This window comes from Vicia villosa, unplaced genomic scaffold (genome assembly GCF_029867415.1).
Source record: "Vicia villosa cultivar HV-30 ecotype Madison, WI unplaced genomic scaffold, Vvil1.0 ctg.000306F_1_1, whole genome shotgun sequence".
NCBI classification, from domain to species: Eukaryota; Viridiplantae; Streptophyta; class Magnoliopsida; order Fabales; family Fabaceae; genus Vicia; species Vicia villosa.
The window spans coordinates 92,258-117,258 of NW_026705134.1; the positions used below are offsets into that span (position 1 = coordinate 92,258).

At 35.6% G+C, this 25,001-nt stretch overlaps 1 protein-coding gene and 1 pseudogene across 1 annotated transcript; both read left to right on the forward strand.

Moving 5' to 3' along the window:
• The first annotated feature begins 10,920 nt into the window (after positions 1 to 10,920).
• LOC131626567 (uncharacterized) lies at positions 10,921 to 13,382 on the forward strand. The gene is made up of 3 exons (XM_058897388.1): positions 10,921 to 11,317; positions 11,403 to 11,780; positions 13,216 to 13,382. Exons 1-3 carry the CDS (start codon positions 10,921 to 10,923, stop codon positions 13,380 to 13,382), a joined length of 942 nt encoding a protein of 313 aa, XP_058753371.1.
• A 169-nt stretch (positions 13,383 to 13,551) lies between these two features.
• LOC131626568 (uncharacterized) overlaps positions 13,552 to 25,001 on the forward strand; it is a 45,277-nt pseudogene continuing 33,827 nt past the window's right edge.

Sequence of the window (25,001 nt, forward strand, 5' to 3'; positions counted from 1 at the left end):
AGAAGTAAAGTAAAAGAACATGTCATGATTGATTCAAAACAAATGCAATGCTCATTTCATTAAAATTACGATTGAGGATGACAAAGTTCAAATGCAACACAACACAATCCAAACCAGGATGAACTTTCTAGTCTTGATAACTAGCTTTAGGCACGTCCTCAGTGTCTTGGCACATTTCAGAGCATGGGGTTGTTAACTACATAAAGTTTCGAAGTTGACCCTTCTTGGTGTTTAATGCTTTGGACCATTTCCATGATAATGACCACAGATCTTCTGAATTCATCTCTTATCTCTTTGGAGTTCACTCAACATCTTCTGAGACATACTTTAAGTCCAATACAGTGTCGGGTAATCAAACTTGCCTTGTAAATTGTGTTGGAGGATGAAAGGTATGAATACGGGATTCTGGGAAATGCATATTTATTGAATGCAAATGCATGATGATTGTTTATGCAAGAATGATTCTTATGAAATGCAATGGCATACATACGTTATGAAATGCAATACGATGCTATAAAATAGATGGATGTAATCTGGAAGATCACAACCTAATGAGGAAGGCTTCTTATGATAGGATAATTCAAAGTTCTTTTACCCAAAGATCCCCTCACATGATGGCTCTAAGATTTTTGATAGTAGAGATGTCTACATCACCATAGATGAAATGGGTTCTAAAGGTCCTTGGAGTTAACGAAGAAATCGGATTTTCGTCATGCGATGGGTTAACCATCTTATGACAAATTTCATGAATAAGTCTCCTCCAAGTGGGGTTTTCGTATTAGCCATTCAAGGTGTTCACCTTGGGGACTAGCACTACACAACCACCTCCTAACTTATGTTTCTCTCTTGTTTTTCCAAGCTCGGGTTGAGAGCTTCACTCAAAAAGTAATACTCCCAAATCCCACAAGTGAATAAGCAAGATAAAGGAAATATATACACGAAATAAGAAAAATAGACAAAGCTAGCAAACAATATAAATAACAACTAAATTAGGGTGGACATACCTCAATCCCCAGCAGAGTCGCCAGCTGTCGCGGGTCAAAAAATGATCGCCACGAAATAGGTAACAAACAGAGTCGCCACCAAATTTTATTTATTCCAATGGGAATGGGAAAATATTGATAAAACCCACAAATGAAATGAAATGGACAAAGATGGCCTTCGTAACCAAATGCAGGTTCGGGAGTCGGTTAAGCAAGGGGAAGGTATTAGCACCCCTTACTTCCATCGTACTCGATGGGACCCATTTAGTTGTTTTGCAATCGAGTGTTAGCTTAAGTCTACGTTCATTTTATTAAGAGAAAGAAACATGTTTTTTGGTTTTTTATTATGGAGAAAAGAGATGAGATTTTTTATTATTATGCTCGCCAAGACGTTTGAGTCTTGTGCCTACGTATTCCCAATGGGAAAAGTCAGAGCAATCGTAGTTCGAGGCAACGAAATTATGTTTTTTTTTAGTGTGTGCTCGCCAAGACATTTGAGTCTTGTGCCTACATATCTTCAATGGAAGAATCAGAGCGATTGTAGTTCGAAAGAACTACGAATTTGTTGATTGATTTTAGGATGGATGATTGCGCACGTTTAGTAAAGTGTTTGAGCATAGGTGTTCACCTAGCGCGTCCTTTACCCAAGGTATTCAACAGGAGCGAGTCTCATTGTCACTTGTTGTCCTTGTTTAATTAATTGTTTTTGGTTCAAAAGATCAAGTTATTCAAGAGGTGTGCACTTCTTGTCACAAGATCTTTTGGTTTGATTAATATTTGTGATTCAAAGGATCAAGGTATTCAAGAGGTGTTCACTTCTTGTCCCTTGATCGCTTTGATTTGATTAAGGTATTTTGATTCAAAGGATCAAGGTATTCAAGAGGTGTTCACTTCTTGTCACTTGATCGCTTTGATTTGATTAAGGTATTTTGATTCAAAGGATCAAGGTATTCAAGAGGTGTTCACTTCTTGTCACTTGATCACTTTGATTTTATTAATGTATTTTAATTCAAAAGATCAAGGTATTCAAGAGGTGTTCACTTCTTGTCACTTGATCACTTTGATTTGGTTAATGTATTTTAATTCAAAAGATCAAGGTATTCAAGAGGTGTTCACTTCTTGTCACTTGATCACTTTGATTTGGTTAATGTATTTTAATTCAAAAGATCAAGGTATTCAAGAGGTGTTCACTTCTTGTCACTTGATCACTTTGATTTGGTTAATGTATTTTAATTCAAAAGATCAAGGTATTCAAGAGGTGTTCACTTCTTGTCACTTGATCACTTTGATTTGGTTAATGTATTTTAATTCAAAAGATCAAGGTATTCAAGAGGTGTTCACTTCTTGTCACTTGATCACTTTGATTTGGTTAAAATGTTTTGATTTAAAAGATCAAGGTATTCAAGAGGTGTTCACTTCTTGTCACTTGATCTCTTGGTTTGATTAAGAAAGGTTTAAATAAAAAAGTGTTAATCCAAAAGAATCGGGGTATTCAAGAGGTGTACACTTCTTGTCACTCGATCTTTCGGTAAGATTAAGAAAAGAGAGATTTTAGTATTAACAACTTGACGTTGGATCAAGTGTTTGAAAACGATTTGAAAGTCATTTTTTGAATTATTTAAAGAAAATATTTTTTTTATGACAATAAAATCACACCACAATCAAATAAAAAGAAACTAACACTTTAGAAGAAAATAGATTAACTAATTATGCCAATAAAATAAAATAAAATTACTAAACTATAATTCGGAATCACTTAATAATAATCAACAACCTTAATTAAAATATTTACATGACCAAAAAGAAATAAGTGATAGAATACACAAAGAGAGATCAATTGAATTAGACCTACTGACAAGAATCTCTAAATATCATTAACCATCACTTAAACCTATTACTATTAGTTAAAATGTCTAAATAAAAAAAACAAGTAATAAAATAACTAAGGTGAGAGAAATTGAAAACTAAAAAAACGTTAAACAAAAGAAAGGAAACTTCATCCATTTCTCTCACTGTCCATGACATTTTATTATGAGAAAAAATGAAAGTAACAATGATAACAAGCATATATCATACGCACAGTCAACAACAGAAACAATATTATGCTCTCACTCACATATAAACAACAACTAACAGTAACTTAAAATGGAACTTTATCATGTCTGGTATATTCTCGTCTGCTTCATTTTCAGAAAACAAATGCAACAACACAAAACACTTCATGCAAGCAATAGAAACAAGAAATAAATATGAGAAAAAGGGAACAAATAAAATATACCAACTTCAAAGAGAAACAACGGAACTGTGTTCACGGTTGGCTTGACAATGGCAAGATTTGTTACGGTGTTATTGCCGGCATTTGCGGTGGTGTTGAAAGGAAACCGAAAGTGTGAGGGTCGTGAGTTTTGAAAGGTTCTGAAATGAGGTGAAAGTTTGAACGAGTGAGGGTTGTGTGGGTGATGAGTGAATCGTATATGAATTGGTTGGTTGAGTTTATGAAGGTATGAGGGTACAGGTTGCAGTGAGATGGTTGAAAGGTGAGTGAGTATGTTGTGGAAGTTGAACTATGGTGTATGAGTGTTTGAATGTGGTGAGGTTGTTTACTGGTTTTGTGTGTGAGCTTCAGAGTGCTCTGAGTTGGTTCGTGAGGGATGAGAGTTGGTGGTTGAATGTTGATGTTGTAAGGTTAGAGGAACTTTGGCAGAGGTTTGGTGTTTTTTCGAGTGGCCCCTCTATTGCTGAAGAATGAGGCTGTTTATATAGGGAGGAGATTAGGGTTTTTTATGAGACTTTGAGGGGGAAAACTTGGTGAATTTGAACACTTTTGATGCTCTGTTATGTTGCTTTTTTGATGCAGGTTTGTATTTGCCTATTTTGGTGCAATTTTTTGATCGTTTATGATACAGCAAGGTCAGTGGTGGAGCAGCATTTTGGACCACATGGGACAACATGGTTTTTTTGTTTTGTGCAAGCTGGATGATGGTGAGATGTGAAGATGATAAAGAAGACCGTTGCAGCATGGGAGTTCAATTTGTTTGTCTTTTCATGATGTACTCATGTGTGTAATTAGCTATGGTGGATAGTGTAAATGAATTTGATTTTTTTTATTTAATGGATAACTATTAAAGAAAATGGACCTAGACCTAAAAATGTGACACAAAAAAATGTATATTCTAGTAAAATGAATGCAAAGTGAAGTAAAAAGAATAAAATATGTCATGATTAAAATAATAATAATAATAATAATAATAATAACAAAATACAAAATGATGTATATGAGGTACTAAAAATTGAATTCAAGATGCAATGGAAATATGCAAATATGATTAGGAATGATTTTGATGCAAAAAATAAAAATGTTCACTAATTGAAATGATGAGAAATCGACTTCAAATTTCATACTAATTTATGAATTGATCGATGTTAATGCAAACGAATTAAATGAAAAACTTAGGTCAAAATTTAGGGTGCGACACCCACCCCTCTTCGTAATGATCTTTGATCCTAAGCTCAGTTAATTCAACTTATGCATTCAGGTTCCAAGAGACTTTTGGATTTGCACCTTTGATAATGATGATGGTTCACAAGCAAGGAAAGCTTTTGAGATGGCAGTCGCTTCTTCCTTTGGTAGTCACAACATTGTGTTGTATATTGACTTCTCTTTTTTCATCTTTTTGATATCCCTAACTTTTGCCTGAACTGTTTATTTCTGAGATTACAGTCAGCGGGATGCCTTGATTTTGCCTAAGTCGTCTTTTGATTTTTGACTTAGCAGGCTTTTCTTTGTATATATATTTTTCATTTTTTCTTTTGAAGATATTGACTGTCTTGTTTGATGATTGACGAACCATCATTGTCTTTTGATTGACATCTCCAACACTTCTTTGATGTGCGCGGATGACCGTTTGTGATTAAAAACTTTGTTGAAAGGTGTACTGAATGATTCTCTTAAACTAGAATGCACAGCCAAATTAACTGAGAACTACCCTGCCCCAGGTTATGATCAAGGGTTTTAATTAGTACAAGAAAGAAACTTCTACTTCTTAGGCTCAAAGGGGTTGACGAGGGATTAACATCCTTATATCTCCACTGTTTAGGAATTGAAACAATGCTTGTACATCGTCAGCATAGTCCGCTCAAAAGCATACTGTATGAGGTTGCGGTATCATTTTCGTCATCCTCCCTCAAAAGGTATACAGTTTTAGCCAGAGTTGAGTATCATAAAACATATGCAAAGTAAAGACATAATTTAAAATGAGTGATAGCGAAATAAATTGTTCAAGACAAACATATGCAATGCACTAATGATGATTATTAAAACAGATAATGTATATCATGAGTCAAATGTTTAAACAAACAGAAAAGAAACTTGCAAATGAAAGTAGATTTAATGATCCAAAAGTTTGTCCGTGTAGACGTCAATCAGTCTTGTCATGACTAGGCATAAGAGCAGTGATCACCACAGGAATTTCGGGTTGAATTTGATTTCCCCGTTTTTGATTAGATCTTGAATCTTATTCCTCAATGTCCACCAATTGTTTTTGTAATGTCTAGGAATGTTGGAATGGTATGCGCACCTCGCATTGGGTTTATAGTCAGGAGAATTCGTTGGCTCGATTGCCCTGAGCGTCTGGATCATATGAGTGAATTGATTGTTGTGACTCAGTTATCGTGATTCCATTATCGTGACTCAGTTGTCGTGACTTTGTTGTCGTGATTTCATTATCGTGACTCAGTTGTCATGATTCCATTATCGTGACTCAGTTGTCGTGACTTCGTTGTCGTGATTCCATTATCGTGACTCAGTTGTCGTGAGTCAGTTGTCGTGACTTTGTTGTCGTGGTCTTTTCTGATTTGAGTGTCATGATTAAATCTTTAATGGCATGCTTCAACGGTCTACCATCCTTTACACCATAACCAGGATTGTTCAAATAATAAGCGCATCTCGCATTGTAATTGTACCCCAAGATTAGGAGTACCTTTAATTCTTCTTGCCCCTTGGCCAAGTTAAAGATCACCTCTCGGAATTGGTTATTCTGAGCCTGAAGATTTTTGATTGATTGCTCGAGATCCATTTATGCTGAAATAAACAGCGAGGAGGTGAGAAACCTGTGGTGGGAACCTGTGAATGCAGATGCAATATTTTCAAGGATCTCCGGAAATTTAGATAGCAACGTAAAAACTGATTTGGTCGCTTCTTCGTTTGAAGAACTATGATCTTTGGATGTTCTTCTATGGGAATCAAGCTCACCATATCCAGTGGGTCATAGCCTCTGATTTGGGAACTTCCGACTTTGAAGGTACATGGCTAGAGGAAAATAAATCCTCTTGCCCCTTGATAGGTACAGTGTCTCTGAAATGGAAGGTATGCGGCGAGAGGAAAGTAAATCCTCTTGCCCCTTGATTAGAAATTCCGTCCTTGATAAGAGTACCTGAAATTGTGCGCCCTAAATTCCTAAGATCCTTGAAAGGGTTAGTGAACATGCAATGTTATGATGTCATGATGTCATTATGTTATGCGGATGCAATGCATCTGACGAAACGTAAGGTAATAAGGATCAGTGAGCCCCACAAGAAAAACCTGCAAGGAAACCAAAGGGTTAAAGCATAAGATAATGAGGACGAATTATCCTACAAGCAAATCCTGCAAGGAAATAGAAAGGTTAGGTAACAAACAAGTCACACAAGTATCCTTAAGTTTAAAGGCTTGCATGAAGTATGACTAGGTAACTACCCTTCCCCAAAGGTACTTCTATGGATAAGGATGATATCAGCAACGGGTTCTACCGAGTTACTCAGAATTGTCAGCCCCCTCTAAAGCACCCTTGAACATGGTACATGCATACCACGCAATGATACTTTAGGAAGAAACCTATCTGAGTTGTAGTATCGGGTCGCGACCATAACTTGGCATGCACCAAGAATAGCCCTCCCACTACGTTCCTAAAAGTCAAGATGGGTTAAGGGTTACTAAAGGTCCTTGAGCTCCGACACACCCAAAGATACATGCGTAAACCTCTTTCATGCAAAAGAGGTACACAATAACCAGTGGAGGCCTAACTCAAGTGCACTCGAATCCGGGTGTAGGATTCATCTCCATTCAATACCCAAAATAACCTTGGAAAATAAAGCAAATAAACAAACAATTATTAAAGTGATCCTAAACTCTAAGGTAACCCCTCTTTTATTCGAAAGCATCCCCAGCAGAGTCGCCAGTTCTGTAATACGGTGAACTGACTTTTATATCGAAATGTCGCGGATAGCAAGAGTCGCCACCGACTTTTAATTTATCCAATTTTAGGAAAGGCTAAAAGAACAGGAAAAGACCTTTTAAAAGATTTTGAGTTCGGGGGTAAATTATGCAAAGGGAAGGTGTAAGGCACCCTTTGCATCCATGGTTATCCATGGGCTCTTAATTGCTTAGCTCACTTTGTTTGTTTGTTTGATTTGTTTGAAAAGTAGTGTATGAATAGAAATTTTGAATAAGAACTTTAGCTTGTAAATAAGCGTAGTCTTTTTGAATTTGATTTGAAAAGAGTGGGAAAAGAGTTTTGATTTTTAGAGAAAGCAATTAGTAGCAACTACCCTAAGTTTTAAAAATTTGTTCTTTTAGCTTTTCGAGGCGAAAGGATCTATCCATACCATAGAGGGTAGGAAGTCTTTCAATTGGATGTTTAAGAGTCATCGAGAATCGTATCGTTCGCCATAAGACTGTCCCTTGCCATAAAGAGGGCAGGTAGTCTAAGGGAAGGATATAATAGTCATTTGATAATTTAGGCATCATGCGAGGATACCTTAGCAATTGGGACAATCATCATGTTTTTACCGAGGCAACTTCGAGGGACAAAATTGATGATGATAATGAACTCAGGGCAACATTTGTTTTGCTTTAGGTACCCTCGAAATCGAGGGACTTTGACTATTTAGTACAATTAAAGGCAACAGGCAACAGTAATAAGGCAACGAGAAGGGTTACCCTAAAGGTGTGTGGGTGCAACAATCACGTGGTTAACTTCGATGACATTTATCTTGTAATTAGGTGATTTACGTTCAATTCATGGTTATCACTCCCTAAATTACTAACCACGCAATTAAAATAAAGTAAAGGCAGAAATAAAATTTCCTACGCTATTATAATAAACACCTGTAGGGGATGGGGGAATTTAAAGTAGAAAAAAGGGAACAACAATCAATTTTAAAATCTTTATCTTGAGCCTTGATCTCCCTCGAATCTTCGATTGACTCTGATTATCTGAGAATTAAACAGAAAATAAATAGCGGTGAGTGTATTGACTATTCGAGGCAAACCCTATTTTGGGCAAAAAGGCAAAAAATAGTAGTAAAATAATATTTAAATAAGAAAAGAATTAAAAAAACTTAGCTTTCGATTGGTGGGGTGCGTAGGCGGAGAATTTCTTATTAACCCTGAAAAGAATTGACATGAAGAAGAGAAATGTTAGTGCATTAACTGATTTAAACGTTAATTGATTATAAACCCTAAAAAGTTTACGAACCCTAAAGGGTTATTTAAGAAAACTTATTGTGACCCAAAAGGTTTATAAGGCCTAACAATGCGTTAGTGGAGAACACCTACCTGAAGATTTTAAGGTTTATAAATGAATCAAGGTTAACAAAAACTTTAATTATTAATTTTCAATTAATTAATTAATTAAAAATATATACAAAAATAAAATTTTTTATTGTTTTAAAAATAATTATTGATAAAATTAAAAAACGAGTTTTCGATTAAAATAAATAACTATGAAATTATTATATATAAAAACTAATTTGGTTAAATAAATAAAAATAAATAAAAGAAAAAAAATTATACTAATAATAAAAAAAAGAAAGGAATATATATATAAAATTTCATGCAATTAAAATAAAAACAAAAAAAGAAACTTAGCTCAGATTGGGTGTTGTGCGCTCTTGAGAGTACATGAGAAAGTGGCCAGCAAATTAAAATTGTTTGGCCAAAACAAGGTTAATGGCCAAAGGAGATACTTGCAAACAAGGATAGTAATAATGTTAATAATAATAATAATAATAATAATAATAATAAGAGTTAGTAATGATAATAGTTACAATAATAAAATAAAAAATATTATAAAATAGGTTTGACCTCATATAATCTAAATTTTCCCAAGAAATAAAGAAAGGTTCAGAAAGTTAGATTATGGCTAAAAGGGCAAAAATTCTCAAAAGTTAAAAAAAAAAAATTATAATTGTAAAAACATAAATTTAAACTAAAATGTAGCAACAATGACCAAAACAATGATTAAAAAAAAAACAAGCCTCAGGTATCATCATTGGCCAAAAAAATGTTAATTCTAGATAAAGTATTTGAAAAAGGTTTTTTTAAAAAAAAAAAAAGAGTTGAAAGAAAATGTTTCGAAACATAAAGAGGATGTCAAAAACATAAGAATTTTGATAAAAGGTGGCATCAAGTATCATCATTAGCCAAAAACTAAAGTTAGTATAAAAACATACATCAAGGGCCTCATATGATAATCATTGGCCAAAAGGTTTTGAAAACAAAAGGTTTATTTTTAGTTTTGATAAAAAGATTTAGAAAAAGTTTTTTTCTTTAAAAAAGAAGAAGATGAGACCTCATACGAAATCATTGGCCAAGAACTAAGCAAAAGAAGAACAAAAGATAATGAAGAAACTTGGTGAATTGTTTTGTATGCAGGAATTAGGAATGAAGAATAAGATTGAAGGTGTTAAAAAAAATAAGGACCAAATCATGAATTAGGTAAGAAAAAATAATTATATATCATGAATTAGGTAAGAAAAAATAATTATAGTAAAACTATGGACCAAATCAAAGCCCAAAAATCAATTTGTTTTAATTTTAATAAAAAATTAAATCAAACTAATTTAATAAGATTGACTTGTTCTCTAAGTTATAAAAAGTGCTAAAAATAGGACAAATAAGATTAAAAACTTTTTTTTTTGGATTTTTTGAATATTTTATGATTTTTGATGATTTTTGACTAAAAAATGTATAAAAGTGAAAATTTGACTATTTTAAAAAAATGCATATTTAAATAGTGCGAAAATTAAAAATAAAATGATAAAAAAAATGATTTTTTGTGATTTTTTTAATAAAAATAAAATTAAAACTATAGTTAGAAAAAAAGAAAAAAAGTGTTAGAAGTGGGATTTGAACCCGAGACTTTGTACTTGCAAGACTTACCTCTTTACCAACTATGTTATATTATTTGTTTGAAATAAAAGCCAATTGGAAGTATACGAAGCATGAGAAAGCATTTTGCTATTTATTAAAATATAAATAATTTAAGAGTAAATTATTATATTTTAAAATAGACTTTAAATTGAATATTTATAAAATTCAAGACGTCAATGTGAATGACCTCAAAATTTTATAAAAAAAATCCAATTTTAAAATAATTTGAATATTTGAATATTGTGGGCAAATTTTGGGGTATGACACACTTAAATAAAACACTCTCATAATCCATACTATTAATTCTATTATTATTTCTCTCCACCAAACTGACTAACTACCGACTATAAAATAAATCGTCCGAACCACCAACTCAACATATTCAATATCACTCTCTACGGCTTAAATCAACTTAAATTAATAATAGTCCATTATAATAATATTATCTCTAATATTATTCTCCGATTAAACCGATTAATTTCTCGATCATTAATTTATCCGCCCAACACAACGTATAATTCCAATTACGCCTCTTATAATAATGCCAATAATTCTAACTTCGACTAATTCCAACAAATAATTTCCTTATACAATTTAGTTAAATAAATAATTAAATTCCGGGTGTTACAAAATAGGCTCACAATACGCGAATGGCTTGCATTTTGCATTCAAACGAGGTTATCCGAAGCTAAGACTCTGTTATTTTCTAGAAGGTTGTTCCAACAATTCCTGGTCGATGGTTACACAATGTTGGAGTCCGAGAAACTAGAATGGCTACGAAAGAACCAACCTAAGCTTCGGGTTTCCAAGTACAACTCTTTAGAGAAAGAGGGCGATCAGAGTCAACTTCCAGGTGTAAGCATAGGTAAGCGAGTTGTTTTGCCTTCGTCCTTTGTCGGTGGTCGTACGTTTATGGATCAATTATACTATGATGGGATGGCTATATGCAGTAAAGTTGGGTTTCCCGATTTGTTTATTACTTTTACCTGTAACCCGAATTGGCCTGAGATTCAAAGAGTGCTTGGACCTCTACATCTGAAACCTCAAGATCGACCCGATGTGATTTCCAGAATTTTCAAAATCAAGTTTGACCAATTGCTTTCGGATCTAACCAAAAAGGGTGTTCTTGGCAAAGTACTTGCTTGTGAGTTATTTATCCCTTTTTGCTCAAATTTTGTAGTACTATAACTAACATTGTTCCAAATTCTGTTTTGCTCTTCCAATGCTAGATATGTACACCATTGAGTTCCAAAAGAGAGGATTGCCTCATGCCCATATATTGATCTTTTTGCATCCTTCAAACAAATATCCAGGCCCCGAAGACATTGACAAAATCATAAGTGCTGAAGTGCCCGATCCAGAAACACACCCTCGGTTGTACAATTTGGTCAAAGCTCACATGGTTCATGGTCCTTGTGGTTTGGTAAACGTCAAATCATATTGCATGAAAGATAACAAATGCACCAAGTTTTACCCTAAGAAGTTTCAGTCTACCACTATAGTGGACCAAGAAGGATATCCGGTTTATAGGAGAAGAAACAACAGAGACACAATTGAAAAAAACGGCTTCATTTTTCATAGTGGTCATGTAGTTCCTCAGAATCCAAGTTTGTTGTTTAAATACCAAGCCCACATCAACATGGAATGGTGCAACCAAAGTACTTCTATAAAATACCTTTTCAAATATATAAACAAAGGTTCGGATCGAATTTCTGCAATCTTACAAGGTTAGGACAAGAACAACGTTGACGAGATCAAGCAATATTTGGATTGCAGATACATCTCCCCAAGTGAGGAATGTTGGAGGATCTTCTCTTATTCTATACATGGCAGGAAGCCAGCCGTGGAGAGATTGTTTTTTCATATGGAAGGTGGAAACTCCGTGTACTACAAAGACTACGAGCAAGTTGGTGATATTTTACTAAAACTAAGTGTAACCGAGTCTATGTTTATATTATGGTTCGAGGAAAACAAAACTTATGAAGAAGCAAGATCACTAACTTATGGTGACTTTGTTTCTAAATTTGTTTATCATATAAGAGGAGCCGGTGTTGGAAACCAAGGAAACGAGGGTATACAATTGGTCGACTCATTTGGTTTCCTCAAAGCACTGGTGAATTGTTTTATTTAAGGATGATGCTCACTATGAAAAAGGTTCCTCTGTGCTATCAAGACATCAAGAAAGTTGATGGTAAACAACTTAAAACTTTTCGTGATGCATGCTTTGCAATGAGATTTCTACAAGATGATCGAGAATTTATCGAGGCAATCAAAGAGGCACATCTATGGGGCGGGTCCATTTTTACGCAAGTTATTTGTGACGATGTTGTTATCTTCATCCATGAATAGACCCGAACATGTCTGGAGGAAGACTTGGATGTATTTATCGGATGGCATTCTTTATGATCAACGGTTATTGACAAGAGATCAAGGTATTTTATCTTAATTGCTAAATTTGGTTTTCTTTATTTCAATATTCTGCAACATGTCATACGAATCATCCGTGCGCAATAAAACATGGAAATACATATATATTTCACTTTGGGTCTGTTACATATATTTATTATGACATGTTAGCAGAGTAAGGATGACAAATAATTAATGCTTAAAGCTAGATTATCATATAGTGTTTAAATACTAGATAACTATGATGGAAAACCGTGACCATATGCGAAATTGCGCTGAAAGAAACTAATATAACAAGCCTGGTTTGTTTTATGAAATGCTGAGCACGGATCCTTTTTGTTCACATACTATTGAAAACATCTATGAGACAATAGTGAATGAGGAAATATCAATATCATAGCCACTGTTATAAATAAGTAAACAATTGATATTATTTAGTCAGCTTCTGTTTTCGATACGTAGCAAAATGCCATTAGTTTTTTATTGAATTTCCTACATCCAGACAATCTTTTTTACTTTATTGTTATGCATGCTGTTATATTAACACATTTCCTGTGATTGCTTGCATTCATTTATTTTTAATGCTGTGATAAATGGTTACATATTTATATTGTTTTTTAAACTTTAATAACATAGGTCTTACAATGAGCGATGCCGAGTTAAAAGACCGGACTCTAATGGCAATTGAAACACTCTTACAAAATAATAATCGAAGCCTGAAAGATTTTAAGACAATGCCATATCCAAAAGATTATGTCGTTTCCTTTACAGGAAATAGGCTACTCTATGATGAACGCCAATAAGATGTTGTTGCTCAACAACAAATTTATGAGAATTTGTACTCTTCTCTTACAGGTAATATCACTCTATAGTTGCAACATCAGAAAATATTTGAGTTGGTACTTTTGTTTAACAATATCTTGGGTTACCCTTTTATACACAGATGAGCAAAGAAGCATTTTTGACGAAATCATGAATGCTGTCGAAAAGCAACAGGGCGGGGTATTTTTTTTATATGGATGCGGTGGGACTGGTAAGACCTTTATGTGGAACACCTTATCAGCAGCAGTTAGGTCTAAAAAAAATAGTCTTGCCTGTTGCTTCAAGTGGAATTGCAAGTTTGTTGTTACCAGGTGGAAGAACAACTCATTCTAGATTTAAGATTCCTCTCTGTCATACCCTAATTTTGACCCCCCCTGAGATGACATATCTCCAAGATTTTTCATCAGGTCAAGACAAGTTCCCAGAGCAGTCACTCCTCTATCTGGTATCTAATTGAGGATGCCCAAAGACAGGAAAACTCAGGCAAAGGATCAATCAATACAAGGATTAGTCCCTAATACAATCATGAGACTCAAGAAATTCATTTTTTCTCACCTATGATAGATTAGACATCCAGTCATCTGAGTACAGATTTAATCAAGTTGCCAGACTAGGGTTTTGAGCCTATCAAGGACTAAAATCAGGGATCACATTTGGGAAACCCTACAAAACCCCAGGGGATCATTCAAAGACATCAATCATCTTCAAATATCTCATATTACAAGATCTACTGGACATCACCCTTCAATTCAAAGTCTACAGTCATTATTTTCACATGGTCGACAAATTAGGGTTTTGACCTAATTCACCAAGATAGTTGACTTTTAATCAGGGCATGAATCCAAAACTCAAGACATGATTCAAGAATCTCTACTACCTCAATATAATCCTATTTACATCATTCATTTGAGGAGAAAATCTTGTTTCTACACAAAAGTCCAAAAATTCACTTTGTGAGGCAAAAGTCAACTGTATGGGATCACCTTTGACTTTTAAGGTTTTTGGTCAAAAAATGACTTTCAAGGATCAATATCATCAATATATGGATGTCAAAGTCATTTGACCAAAGAAATTCAAAGAAATTCATCAAGGAGCGAAAAGTCGGGAATTAGGGTTTTTTAAGGCATGGTGAGAACTCAAAATTTCACCTACACAACTCAAAAAACTTCCAACATGAAAGTTGTAGATCTTGCAAAATAAAACAACATCTTACAAAGGAACTTTTTTCAAAAGATCAATCATTTATGAAGTTTTGGAAATTTTGAAGTTTAGGTCATAAACACTTAGAAATTTTTCTAAGTGTTTTAACCTAGTTTTCATCCAACTTTGGGCTCATTTTTCACAAATTTCCCAAATGATTCTGAAGAAGACATAAACTAATGATTTAAAGTAGATGTTTGGGGCTTTCCAAATTGTGTTCAACCTTCTCCAAATTCAATTTGAGCTAAGAGTTATGCTTGTTCAAAGTTGGCCTCATGAAGTAAAATTATAGGTCATGGACACTTTTGGACTTTGCAAATTTTGTGCAAATAACTTCTCTTATGGATGCTACACGACCCATAACACATCTGAAACCATGCCATGCATTCATTTTCACCATGCCATAAGAATTGAAGAAGATTCTAAAAACAAGAACATGTGATTATGTAATGATTACATTTGTGAATTTATGGCAAATTGATGAATCACCCAAGGAATCTTCTCATCAACCAATTAGAGCTCACTTTGCATCTGAAATGTCCCCTAAGATCAGATAGAATCAATGGATAGGGGAAGCTAGCCCGAAAATGCATCATTGCATTTTGGAGATTCTTTGAATTTCTTCATGGCTAAGAAACCAAACTCACTACACTAAGCAAGCTCACCACAACCAATTGATCTGCATCCATTTGCCTATAAATACAGAGGCATTCCTCATTCAAAAACACACCAAAGCAACCATATTCCTTGCTTTCTCTTTCTCTTCTCATGTTCATTGTTTTTCAAAGTTCTTTGGCAAGAAGAATCGATTTCTTCAAACCAGAGCTTATCTTTGGGAAGTGAACATTCTAACATCTCAAGGGAGGTCATTTGAGGTGATCCAAGCACCTGGATCACTTCTGTAAGTGGAGGAACACCATTGTTGCTCTCACTTTGGAGCATTTGCAGTTGGAGGTCCATGGAGTAATTCAGGAGGTTTCGAGCCAAGCCAATCATCCAGACACACTCCTCAGGTCATAGTGAAGCTAACCAGATGGCTGCAACTCATCTTTAACTCAAGAATCAACACCCTCCATGTTCACTTGAAGCTTAAATCGAGGGAGGTCCATAGAACAATTCAGAAGGATTCAGGCTACAATAAGCATTCAGTTAGCATCATTGAGTCTCAGGGAAGCTATTGAGAACATTCATTCAAGCCCAGGTGCTCTCCATCATCCTCACGACCTCCATTTACAGAGGTAAGTTTTTGAACCTCACCTCTCTAATTTAAGTACTCTTTGTGAAATAGCTCGATTCTATCTTGTTCAGCATCATCAGAGGATTGAAAACCCTCTATCATCATCCATTTATCTTTCAGTATAGTCATTTAATTTGATTTTGAAATTTTAGGGTTCCTCACGATTTCTGGTAAATTAGTTAGATGTAGTTAATATCAATCCATGTTAGTTACATATTTAGAATCGTGAGTGAATTTAGAGCAAGTTTGGTCTTTATATCGTTGCAAATGGTTGAGAATTGAGAGAGTTCAGAAATTCAAATTGTTGGAGCTTGAGGAAGAAGATGACAATGGTGGTGGCGCGCAAATTTCAAATCTCAGGGCAGAGTTTATTTTATTTTGAGTGATAGGCGTTTTATAAACGACTGAATAACTTGCCCCAGTGGCCACACATGCGCTCTTAGTCTCCTCATGCCCAAAGTCTGGGGTTCGAATCCCCCTCGCCCCAGACTTTTTGATTCTTTTATTTTTCAAAGATTTACAACTTGTTTTGAAACATAATCAAATGAGTGCAAGTTACTAACACCGAGCGCGCCTTGGCCCAGTGGTATAATTTTGAGTAAGTGACCTAGAGGGCGTGGGTTCAAACCCTCTAAGGGCCAAAACTATTTTTTTAACACCAATTTCTTTCATTTTTCTCACAAACTTCACATAATTATTTAACCTATCAAATTAATTTATTTTCACTTCATTTTTCACACACTTGTCATTTAACATGTCTATTTTATGAATAATCAAAAAAATCATAAAAATGTCATTTATTTCATATATTTTTATTAGGTTTAAAATAGTATGTTTTTTAGGTGTTTTCTTAAATACTTTAAATACATATATTCACTTTGTTTTAACCTAATCATTTTGTAAATAAAGTTTATGATAAAACCCTAATTGCTTAGGTCTTAATTAAGTAAAAATCTTTATTTTCACTTTAATTAAGTTGACTTTTGTCAATTCTCAAAACTATTTTCAATCTCTGATTAAATCAAATGATTAGGGTTTTCAAACAACAAAACCTTATATCAATCCAAATCATTTTCAAATTGCTTTTATAGCCAGTGCTGTAAAGTACTGGGCCTCTAATAGAGTGTAAGTCCCAAACACCTTCTCTTTTTAGCTTGTTTTCAAAACTGTATTTTCAATATCTTCTTTATGTTTTCAAAACATTCTTCTGGTATTTGAAGGGCATTATTCCCGGTGAAACTCTTCAGATACCTATGTGACCTTTGTCCATCTTCACTTCTTTTGTTTTCAAAAATCATTAACTGTTTATCATATATACATTCAACTGTTATCCACCAATTACTGTTGAGGCTCTGTACATACTTTTTCAAAGGCCTCCACTCCATCCAGGTTAGGCTTTACAAGCTTTCAATTTACAGTCTTTGTTTAAATTACTGTCAAATATAAACTGTGCATATATACATATATTTGTTTAGAACTACGTTTGAGTGTAAACCCTAGGACAGTTAAACTATATATATATTATAGGAATATGGCCTAGGATTGATAATGTCTTCCCGGTGAAGGCTCTTTCCTAATTAGAGATCTGTAGTTCAAACCACCAAGATGAATTATTCCCGGTGAAACATCTTGGCAAAAACCTTAGAATCCAAAAATAATAGGGCACATCTACCCAAAGAGGAATTATTACCGGTGAAACCTCTTACCCATTTGCTTAGAGCCAAAATAAGTTCAAAACTACATAGCTTTCTCTTGTGCTATAACAAGGACCCTCGATTAGCCTCCTCTTGGGCTTTGTACAAGGACCCACAGGCTTCTTAAAAGCATTTCCACCTTCCTCTTGAGCTTGTATACAAGGACCCACCAGGTTTCTTATAAACATAGGAACAGGTCTTTAGTCACCTTTTAGCCTACCCTGGTGAGTTTCTTCCAATTTAAACTAGACTTTAAACAAGCTAAGTTTGTCTCAATTTTACATTGAGTACACATTTTGGAATGAGAGACATGGACAGTCTCTGTCACCCTTATCTTCATCAATCTTCCTTAGCAGAGTCTAGGATCCATGTTTTGATCATCCTCAGCATGAGTCAGCCTTCATCTTGGGCTTTAAACAAGAAGTCTCCACTAGATAATCTTTCTGCCAATCATTTTTAACAAAATCCCCTGGAAAGGGTTAGCTTCCACACATTCCTTCATTTTAACAAAAACCCCTGGAAGGGTTAGCCTCCAAAATCCATTAATAATTAAATAAAGATTCATTTCTCTTAAGAGATAATTTCCCCAAAAAGAGTCAAAACCCCTGGAAAGGGTCAGCCTCCAAAAAAAAAAACATGATAAAGTCAATCTTTCACAAACAATACCACCAGCTGAGTCAAAATCCCTGGAAAGGGTTAGCTTCCAAAGAAAAACAGTTTTTTTTTAATCTCCAGTAGAGTTAAAACCAACAAAAACAGTTAGCCTCAACCTTGGGCTTCATACAAGGCACCCAAACAATAAAACTCCCCTGTCAAGAGTCAGCCTCAACCTTGGGCATTGTACAAGGCAGATAATAGAGTCTCCCCAGTGAGTTCTTCACCATTCAGTAGCCACAACCTTGGGCTTTGTACAAGGCAGATAAACCATATTTTCATGTGTCAAAGATTCCTAACACTTAGGATCTTTTCCCTATAGAGTCATCCAAACTTAATTCACTTAAGAGTCAGCCTCAACCTTGGGCTTTGTACAAGGCAGAAAATAATGTTTTCCCTAACTAGAGTCAGCCACAACCTTGGGCTTTGTACAAGGCACACAAAAATAGAGTCATAGTCTAAAAAACCCAATTTCCTCAGCAGTCAGCCACAACCTTGGGCTTTGTACAAGGCACACAAATAGAGTCTCCCTAAGTAGAGTCAGCCTCAATTCTGGGCTTTGTACAGAACACCAAATAAAATCCATCAAATAAACACTCTCCAAATAGAGTCAACCTCAATTCTGGGCTTCGTAAAGAACACAAAAATACCCTGTAATTAATCCCCAGTGGAGTCATCTCCCAGAGTCAAATAATAATCAATAAATCAATCAAAAAGCCTCAAGCTTGGGCCTCATACAAGCCAGCTAAAGTCAAATCTTTTATACAGTAGATAGACATAGCTTATCTCTATAGAGAGATATTTATACTACTCTACCACATTCAAACAAACATTACATTTCATTTCAATTTTAATCAAGTCTCCCATTTAGGATTTTGAAAGGCATGAGCTGGCAGTAAAACCCAGACATGTGACAACTTTCCCTAATTTGGATGAGCATCTTTCTTTCATTTAAGAGGCATCTGACTGGCATACTTGCACACACAAGTAAGGTCCCCCTCTTGAATGAAATGAATTCAGTTATTCTGTCACTCCTTTAAATGTTTGTGGTAGAATAGTACAAATACCTCTCTGTAGAGATAATTTCATGTCTCTTTGCTGTAAACAGAGATTTAATTCAAGCTTCACCCTTGAGCTTCAAGCAAGGCACCAAAAACACTAATTTCCCTAGTTAGTTCCCCGAACTACATTAAGCTCTGACTTCCACTAGGGATATGTAGGCATGAGGTTCACAAGGAATCTCAGCGAGCTAATAAAACACCAAAAATAGTCAGTTTGTTTGTCTGTCTGTCTTTTAAAATCAATTCAATTCCTTCTCCTAACACAAAGGAGAAACTTTCCCAATCATTAGCAATAAACACAATCACAATGACACAGAGAAGGTTCCTGTAGAGTACTACAGATATGTAGGGTGTTTAAACACTTCCCTATGTATAACCTGTTAGAACAAGATTTGTTCTTATCAATTATCTTAGTTTTGATGATAACAATAATATGAATTTTGCTTAAGATAATATGGTACTCTAATCCAATGCAATTTCTCTTTCAGGAAATATATATAAAGAGTACGCATAATTCAGCGCTCAGAAGATGTGTCTCAAATGGTTCAGCATGCAACATCAGAACATGGTCTGGCAAGACATCAGAAGATGGTCGAAGCAGAATCAGAACATGGGTCTATGGAAGCATCAGAAGAACATGAGATCAGAAGCACTGAAGATCAGAAGATGGTATCACGCTCAGAAGCACTTCAAGGTCAGAAGATCAGAAGATGCTGTGCACCAAGCTGTTTGACTCTGATGATATTCAAACGTCGTGTTCACAAACATCAGATCAGAAGGAAGTACACGTGGCAGACTACGCTGACTGACAAAAGGAACGTTAAAGCTACTAAAGGCTACGTCAGTAGACACAGCGTGAACAAGGCTCGAGGTAGTTGACAAAAGCGTATAACATTAAATGCAAAGCTGAACGGAACACGCAAAGCATTAAATGCATTCAACGGTCATCTTCTCAACGCCTATAAATATGAAGTTCTGATGAGAAGCAAGGTTAACGATTTTCGCACCAATACAATTCAAATTCACTTGCTGAAACTCTGTTCAAATCAAAACTCAGAATCTTCATCTTCATCAAAGCTCACTACATTGCTGTTGTAATATCTTAGTGAGATTAAGCTTAAATTGTAAGAGAAATATCACAGTTGTGATTATCGCTTTTAAGAAGCATTTGTAAACTCTTGAATAGATTACATTAAGTTGTAAGGAACTAGAGTGATCAGTTGATCAGTATACTCTAGGAAGTCTTAGCAGTTAGCTGAGCAGGAAGTCTTGGCAGTTGGCTGAGCAGGAAGTCTTGGCAGTTGGCTGAGCAGAAAGTCTTAGGAGTGAACTAAGCCTAGAGTGATCGTGTTGATCAGTAGACTCTAGAAAAGTCTTAGGAGTGAACTAAGCAGTTGTTCCTGGAGTGATCAGGTTGTGATCAGAAGACTCTGGAAGACTTAGTTGCGGCTAAGTGGAAAACCATTGTAATCCGTGCGATTAGTGGATTAAATCCTCAGTTGAGGTAAATCATCTCTGCGGGGGTGGACTGGAGTAGCTTCGTTAACAGCGAACCAGGATAAAAATAATTGTGCATTTTATTTTTATCGCTCAAGTTTTTAAGTCACACTTATTCAATCCCCCCCTTTCTAAGTGTTTTTCTATCCTTCAATTGGCATCAGAGCGCCGGTTCTAAGGTGCAAGCACTTAACCGTGTTTAGAAAAGATTCAGGAAGAGAAAAACGCTTCATTTAAAAGATGGTTGATGAAAGTGAAAGGACTATACCTACACCTGCATCTACATCTGGCTCTGCTGAGCAATACAACGGTAACAATGGTTATACTAGACCGCCGGTATTTGATGGTGAAAACTTTGAATACTGGAAAGATAAACTGGAGAGTTACTTTCTGGGTCTAGATGGTGATCTATGGGATCTTCTGATGGATGGTTACAAACATCCAGTAAATGCCAGAGGCGTGAAGCTGTCAAGGCAAGAAATGAATGATGACCAAAAGAAGCTTTTCAGGAATCATCATAAATGTAGAACTGTTTTGCTGAATGCTATCTCTCATGCTGAGTATGAGAAGATATCTAACAGGGAAACGGCCTATGACATATATGAGTCCTTGAAAATGACTCATGAAGGAAATGCTCAAGTCAAGGAGACAAAAGCTCTTGCCTTAATCCAGAAGTATGAAGCCTTCAAGATGGAGGATGATGAAGACATTGAAAAGATGTTTTCGAGATTTCAAACTCTGACTGCTGGATTGAGAGTTCTTGACAAAGGATACACCAAGGCTGATCATGTAAAGAAGATCATCAGAAGCTTACCCAGAAGATGGGGTCCGATGGTAACTGCATTCAAGATTGCGAAGAATCTGAATGAAGTTTCTCTGGAAGAACTTATCAGTGCCTTGAGAAGCCATGAGATTGAGCTGGACGCAAATGAGCCTCAAAAGAAAGGTAAGTCTATTGCATTAAAATCTAATATCAAGAAATGCACTAACGCTTTTCAGGCTAGAGAAGAAGATCCTGAAGAATCAGAATCTGAAGAAGAAGATGAACTGTCCATGATTTCCAGAAGGCTAAACCAACTCTGGAAGACCAAGCAAAGGAAGTTCAGAGGCTTCAGAAGTTCAAGGAAATTTGAACGTGGAGAATCTTCTGATGAAAGAAGATTTGACAAGAAGAAGGTCATGTGCTATGAATGCAATGAGCCTGGACACTACAAGAATGAATGTCCAAATCTTCAGAAGGAAAGTCCCAAGAAAAAGTTTCATAAGAAGAAAGGTCTTATGGCAACCTGGGATGAGTCAGAAGATGATTCAGAAGATGAGCAGGCCAACTGTGCGCTGATGGCGACAGAAGATGACGGATCAGAATCTACATCAGAATCAGATTCTGAAGAGGTATTTTCTGAACTTACTAGAGATGAGTTAGTTTCCGGTCTAACTGAACTTCTGGAACTCAAGTCTCAGATCAGTCTCAAATACAAAAAGCTGAAAAAGCAATTTGAATTTGAAACAAAGAAGCTTGAGTTGGAGAATTCTGAATTAAAGGAAAAACTTTTAAAATTATCCAATAATGTTGGATCTCCTTCTGATTCAGAAAAATCCACTCCCAGTCTGAACCATATTCTGAAAGAATATGATTTAAGTTTCAGGAAGTTCCTATCTAGAAGTATTGGCAGAAGTCAGCTAGCTTCTATGATATATGCTGTGTCTGGAAACAAAAGAGTTGGCATTGGTTATGAGGGTGAAACCCCATACAAACTTGAACCTGTTGATGAAATGAAAATTACATACAAGCCATTGTATGATCAGTTCAAGTATGGCCACTCACATGATATTAGGCACACTTCACATGCACAAAGTTTTCACATTACACACACTAAGAAGCATGTGACACAACCTAGGAAATATCATGAAACTCACATTAAGAATTATCATGCTGTTCCTCCTATTGCTTACAATGTTAAACCCAAGTTCAATCAGAACTTGAGAAAATCTAACAAGAAAGGACCCAAGAAGATGTGGGTACCAAAGAAAAGGATTGTTTCTTTTGCAGATTCTCTTGATAACAAAGAAGACATCATTCAACATGACTTAACGCCTGGATTCAAGTTGGTCTCAACACTTGAAGGGAAGAAAGATTGTCTTTCAAGTTCTGGTTCTTAAATCTGTTGAAGAAACTATGTTTGTAGGATCTCAGAAAAGAAAGTGTATTAGTCTTGGAACCATCTGTTTTTGGTTTGTCTCTAAAGCTTTGATGTTTCATTCTTGATGCTACAGAATATACAACATTGAAACATTGATTGTGGACAAATCAACAAACATCTGTTTTGATGATAAACTTGTTTCTGATAAAACAAAGAGCTTAAGAATTATTGTCAGATACAGTTTTGTCTTATCAGAAGCTGCAGATCAATGAAGTAAACCTCCAGAAGCTGTGTATATCAGAAGTAATGGATCAGAAGATCATTCAGACTTATATCAGCACACTTCAGAAGGAGTATTTCCAGAAGAGAAACTTGATCAACTCAGAAGCAGTGATCAGAATCTGAAGGCGTAAAGTCTATTCTTAATACAGCTGTCATCTATTATCTAATGATGAACACGTGTCTGTACGGTTTGTACAAAGCGTGCAGTTGAAAAGACGCCGACCTAGGTAACTGTATTAAATCATTTCATTTACTGTGTTCTCTCTCCTAATGTCATTTCTCATTAAATGCATTTTTTTTTTAAATCTTTTATTTAACCCGCTTCATTTTCATTCCCAAATTTTTTTTCTCTCTTTTGTGCATTCATATCGTTACATCTCTCTTCAAACCCTAGTTCTTGATTTGATCTCAAAGCATTATCACAATGTATTCATCTTCTCGTTCTTCAATCTCTAAAGATAGCATCACTTCCACACAGAACCGTTTAAACAAAAATGATGCTCCGTTGAAAACTTGCTTAATACCCACGAAAGAACTGGAAGTTTTATGTGAATCGGCTGTGGATATCAACAACCTTAAAGCAAATGGCTTTCAGTGTGATGCAAGAATCCTTGAGCAAGGATGGTCCAAATATCTTGATAGATTGGTTGGTCCAATTTATCCAGAACTTGTAAAGGAATTTTGGGTACATGCAACAGTGACCCCAACTGCCATCATTTCTTTCGTGCTAGGGCATGAAGTGACTATCACTGAGAAACTCATCAGAAAGTTGTACAATCTTAATGATGAAGAAGGTTGGTCTGAGTTTCAACCCCATACAGTTGACTGGACTTTAGTTGCAAAACAAATCTCTACGGTTACTGGAACTGACTCTGCTTTTACGGGCAACTTAAAGCCTTTTTATAAAGTATGGGCTGAGATTATCCTGAGTTCTCTTCACCATAGAAAAAAGATGCGCTGCTCCTCCTACATCAGCCCGACTCACAAGTATACTCTTTTCTGCATTGGCAAGAAGATAGAGATCAACATCTCTCATATTCTATTTGAGAATCTGAAAACCTCTATTTTTGAGTCAAGAGAAGATGAAAGGGCGAAGTACCCTCATATTCCAAGAACAACCATTCCTTTCGGAAGGATGATTTCAGACATTCTGATTGAAAGCAAAGTGGTGGACTCCATCAGAAATCGTAATGCCTCGCATTTTCTTGGAGTAACTCAAGGTCCCATCTTCAATGGTGTTGATCTGTTCGGACTGGAAGTCATTAAGAATGTACCTGTTATGTGCACAAGCTTTCCTGACATTCTGTCCAGAAGAATTGCTGTTAAAGGGTTCATCTCTCTGTTTCATAAAGAACTTGATCAAGCTGTCAAGTTTTACTTGGAAGATTGCGTGAGGAAGCAATCAGATGTTGATCCTGCTTGGATCCGTGGCAGAGTACTTTCGTCCAAAGAGGATATTCTGAAGAAGGATAAGAAGGAACGACAGGCAAGGTTAAAAAGAAAGGCTGAAGAAGATGAGGCTGAAAGAGCCAAGAAGTTGAGGGTCACCTATGATCCTGACAAGGTGGAATCTAAAGAACGAAGAGATAAAAGGATCAGAGATTCCTTTCGCAGAACCAGATCTTCTTCCTCTTCTTCTGTACAAATCTTCAGAAATGTCCTTACTCCACCTCCTTCTGTCCCTAAACCATCTTTCCAACCACCTCCATCTGAACCAAAAGTAAACTTCACTCTACCAAATCCTTCTCCATCATCCTCCTTCTCTCCCATTCTAAACCCCACACCGTTGAGCATTCTTCCACCAACTCCTTCTGATAATTTCCCCTCACCAATT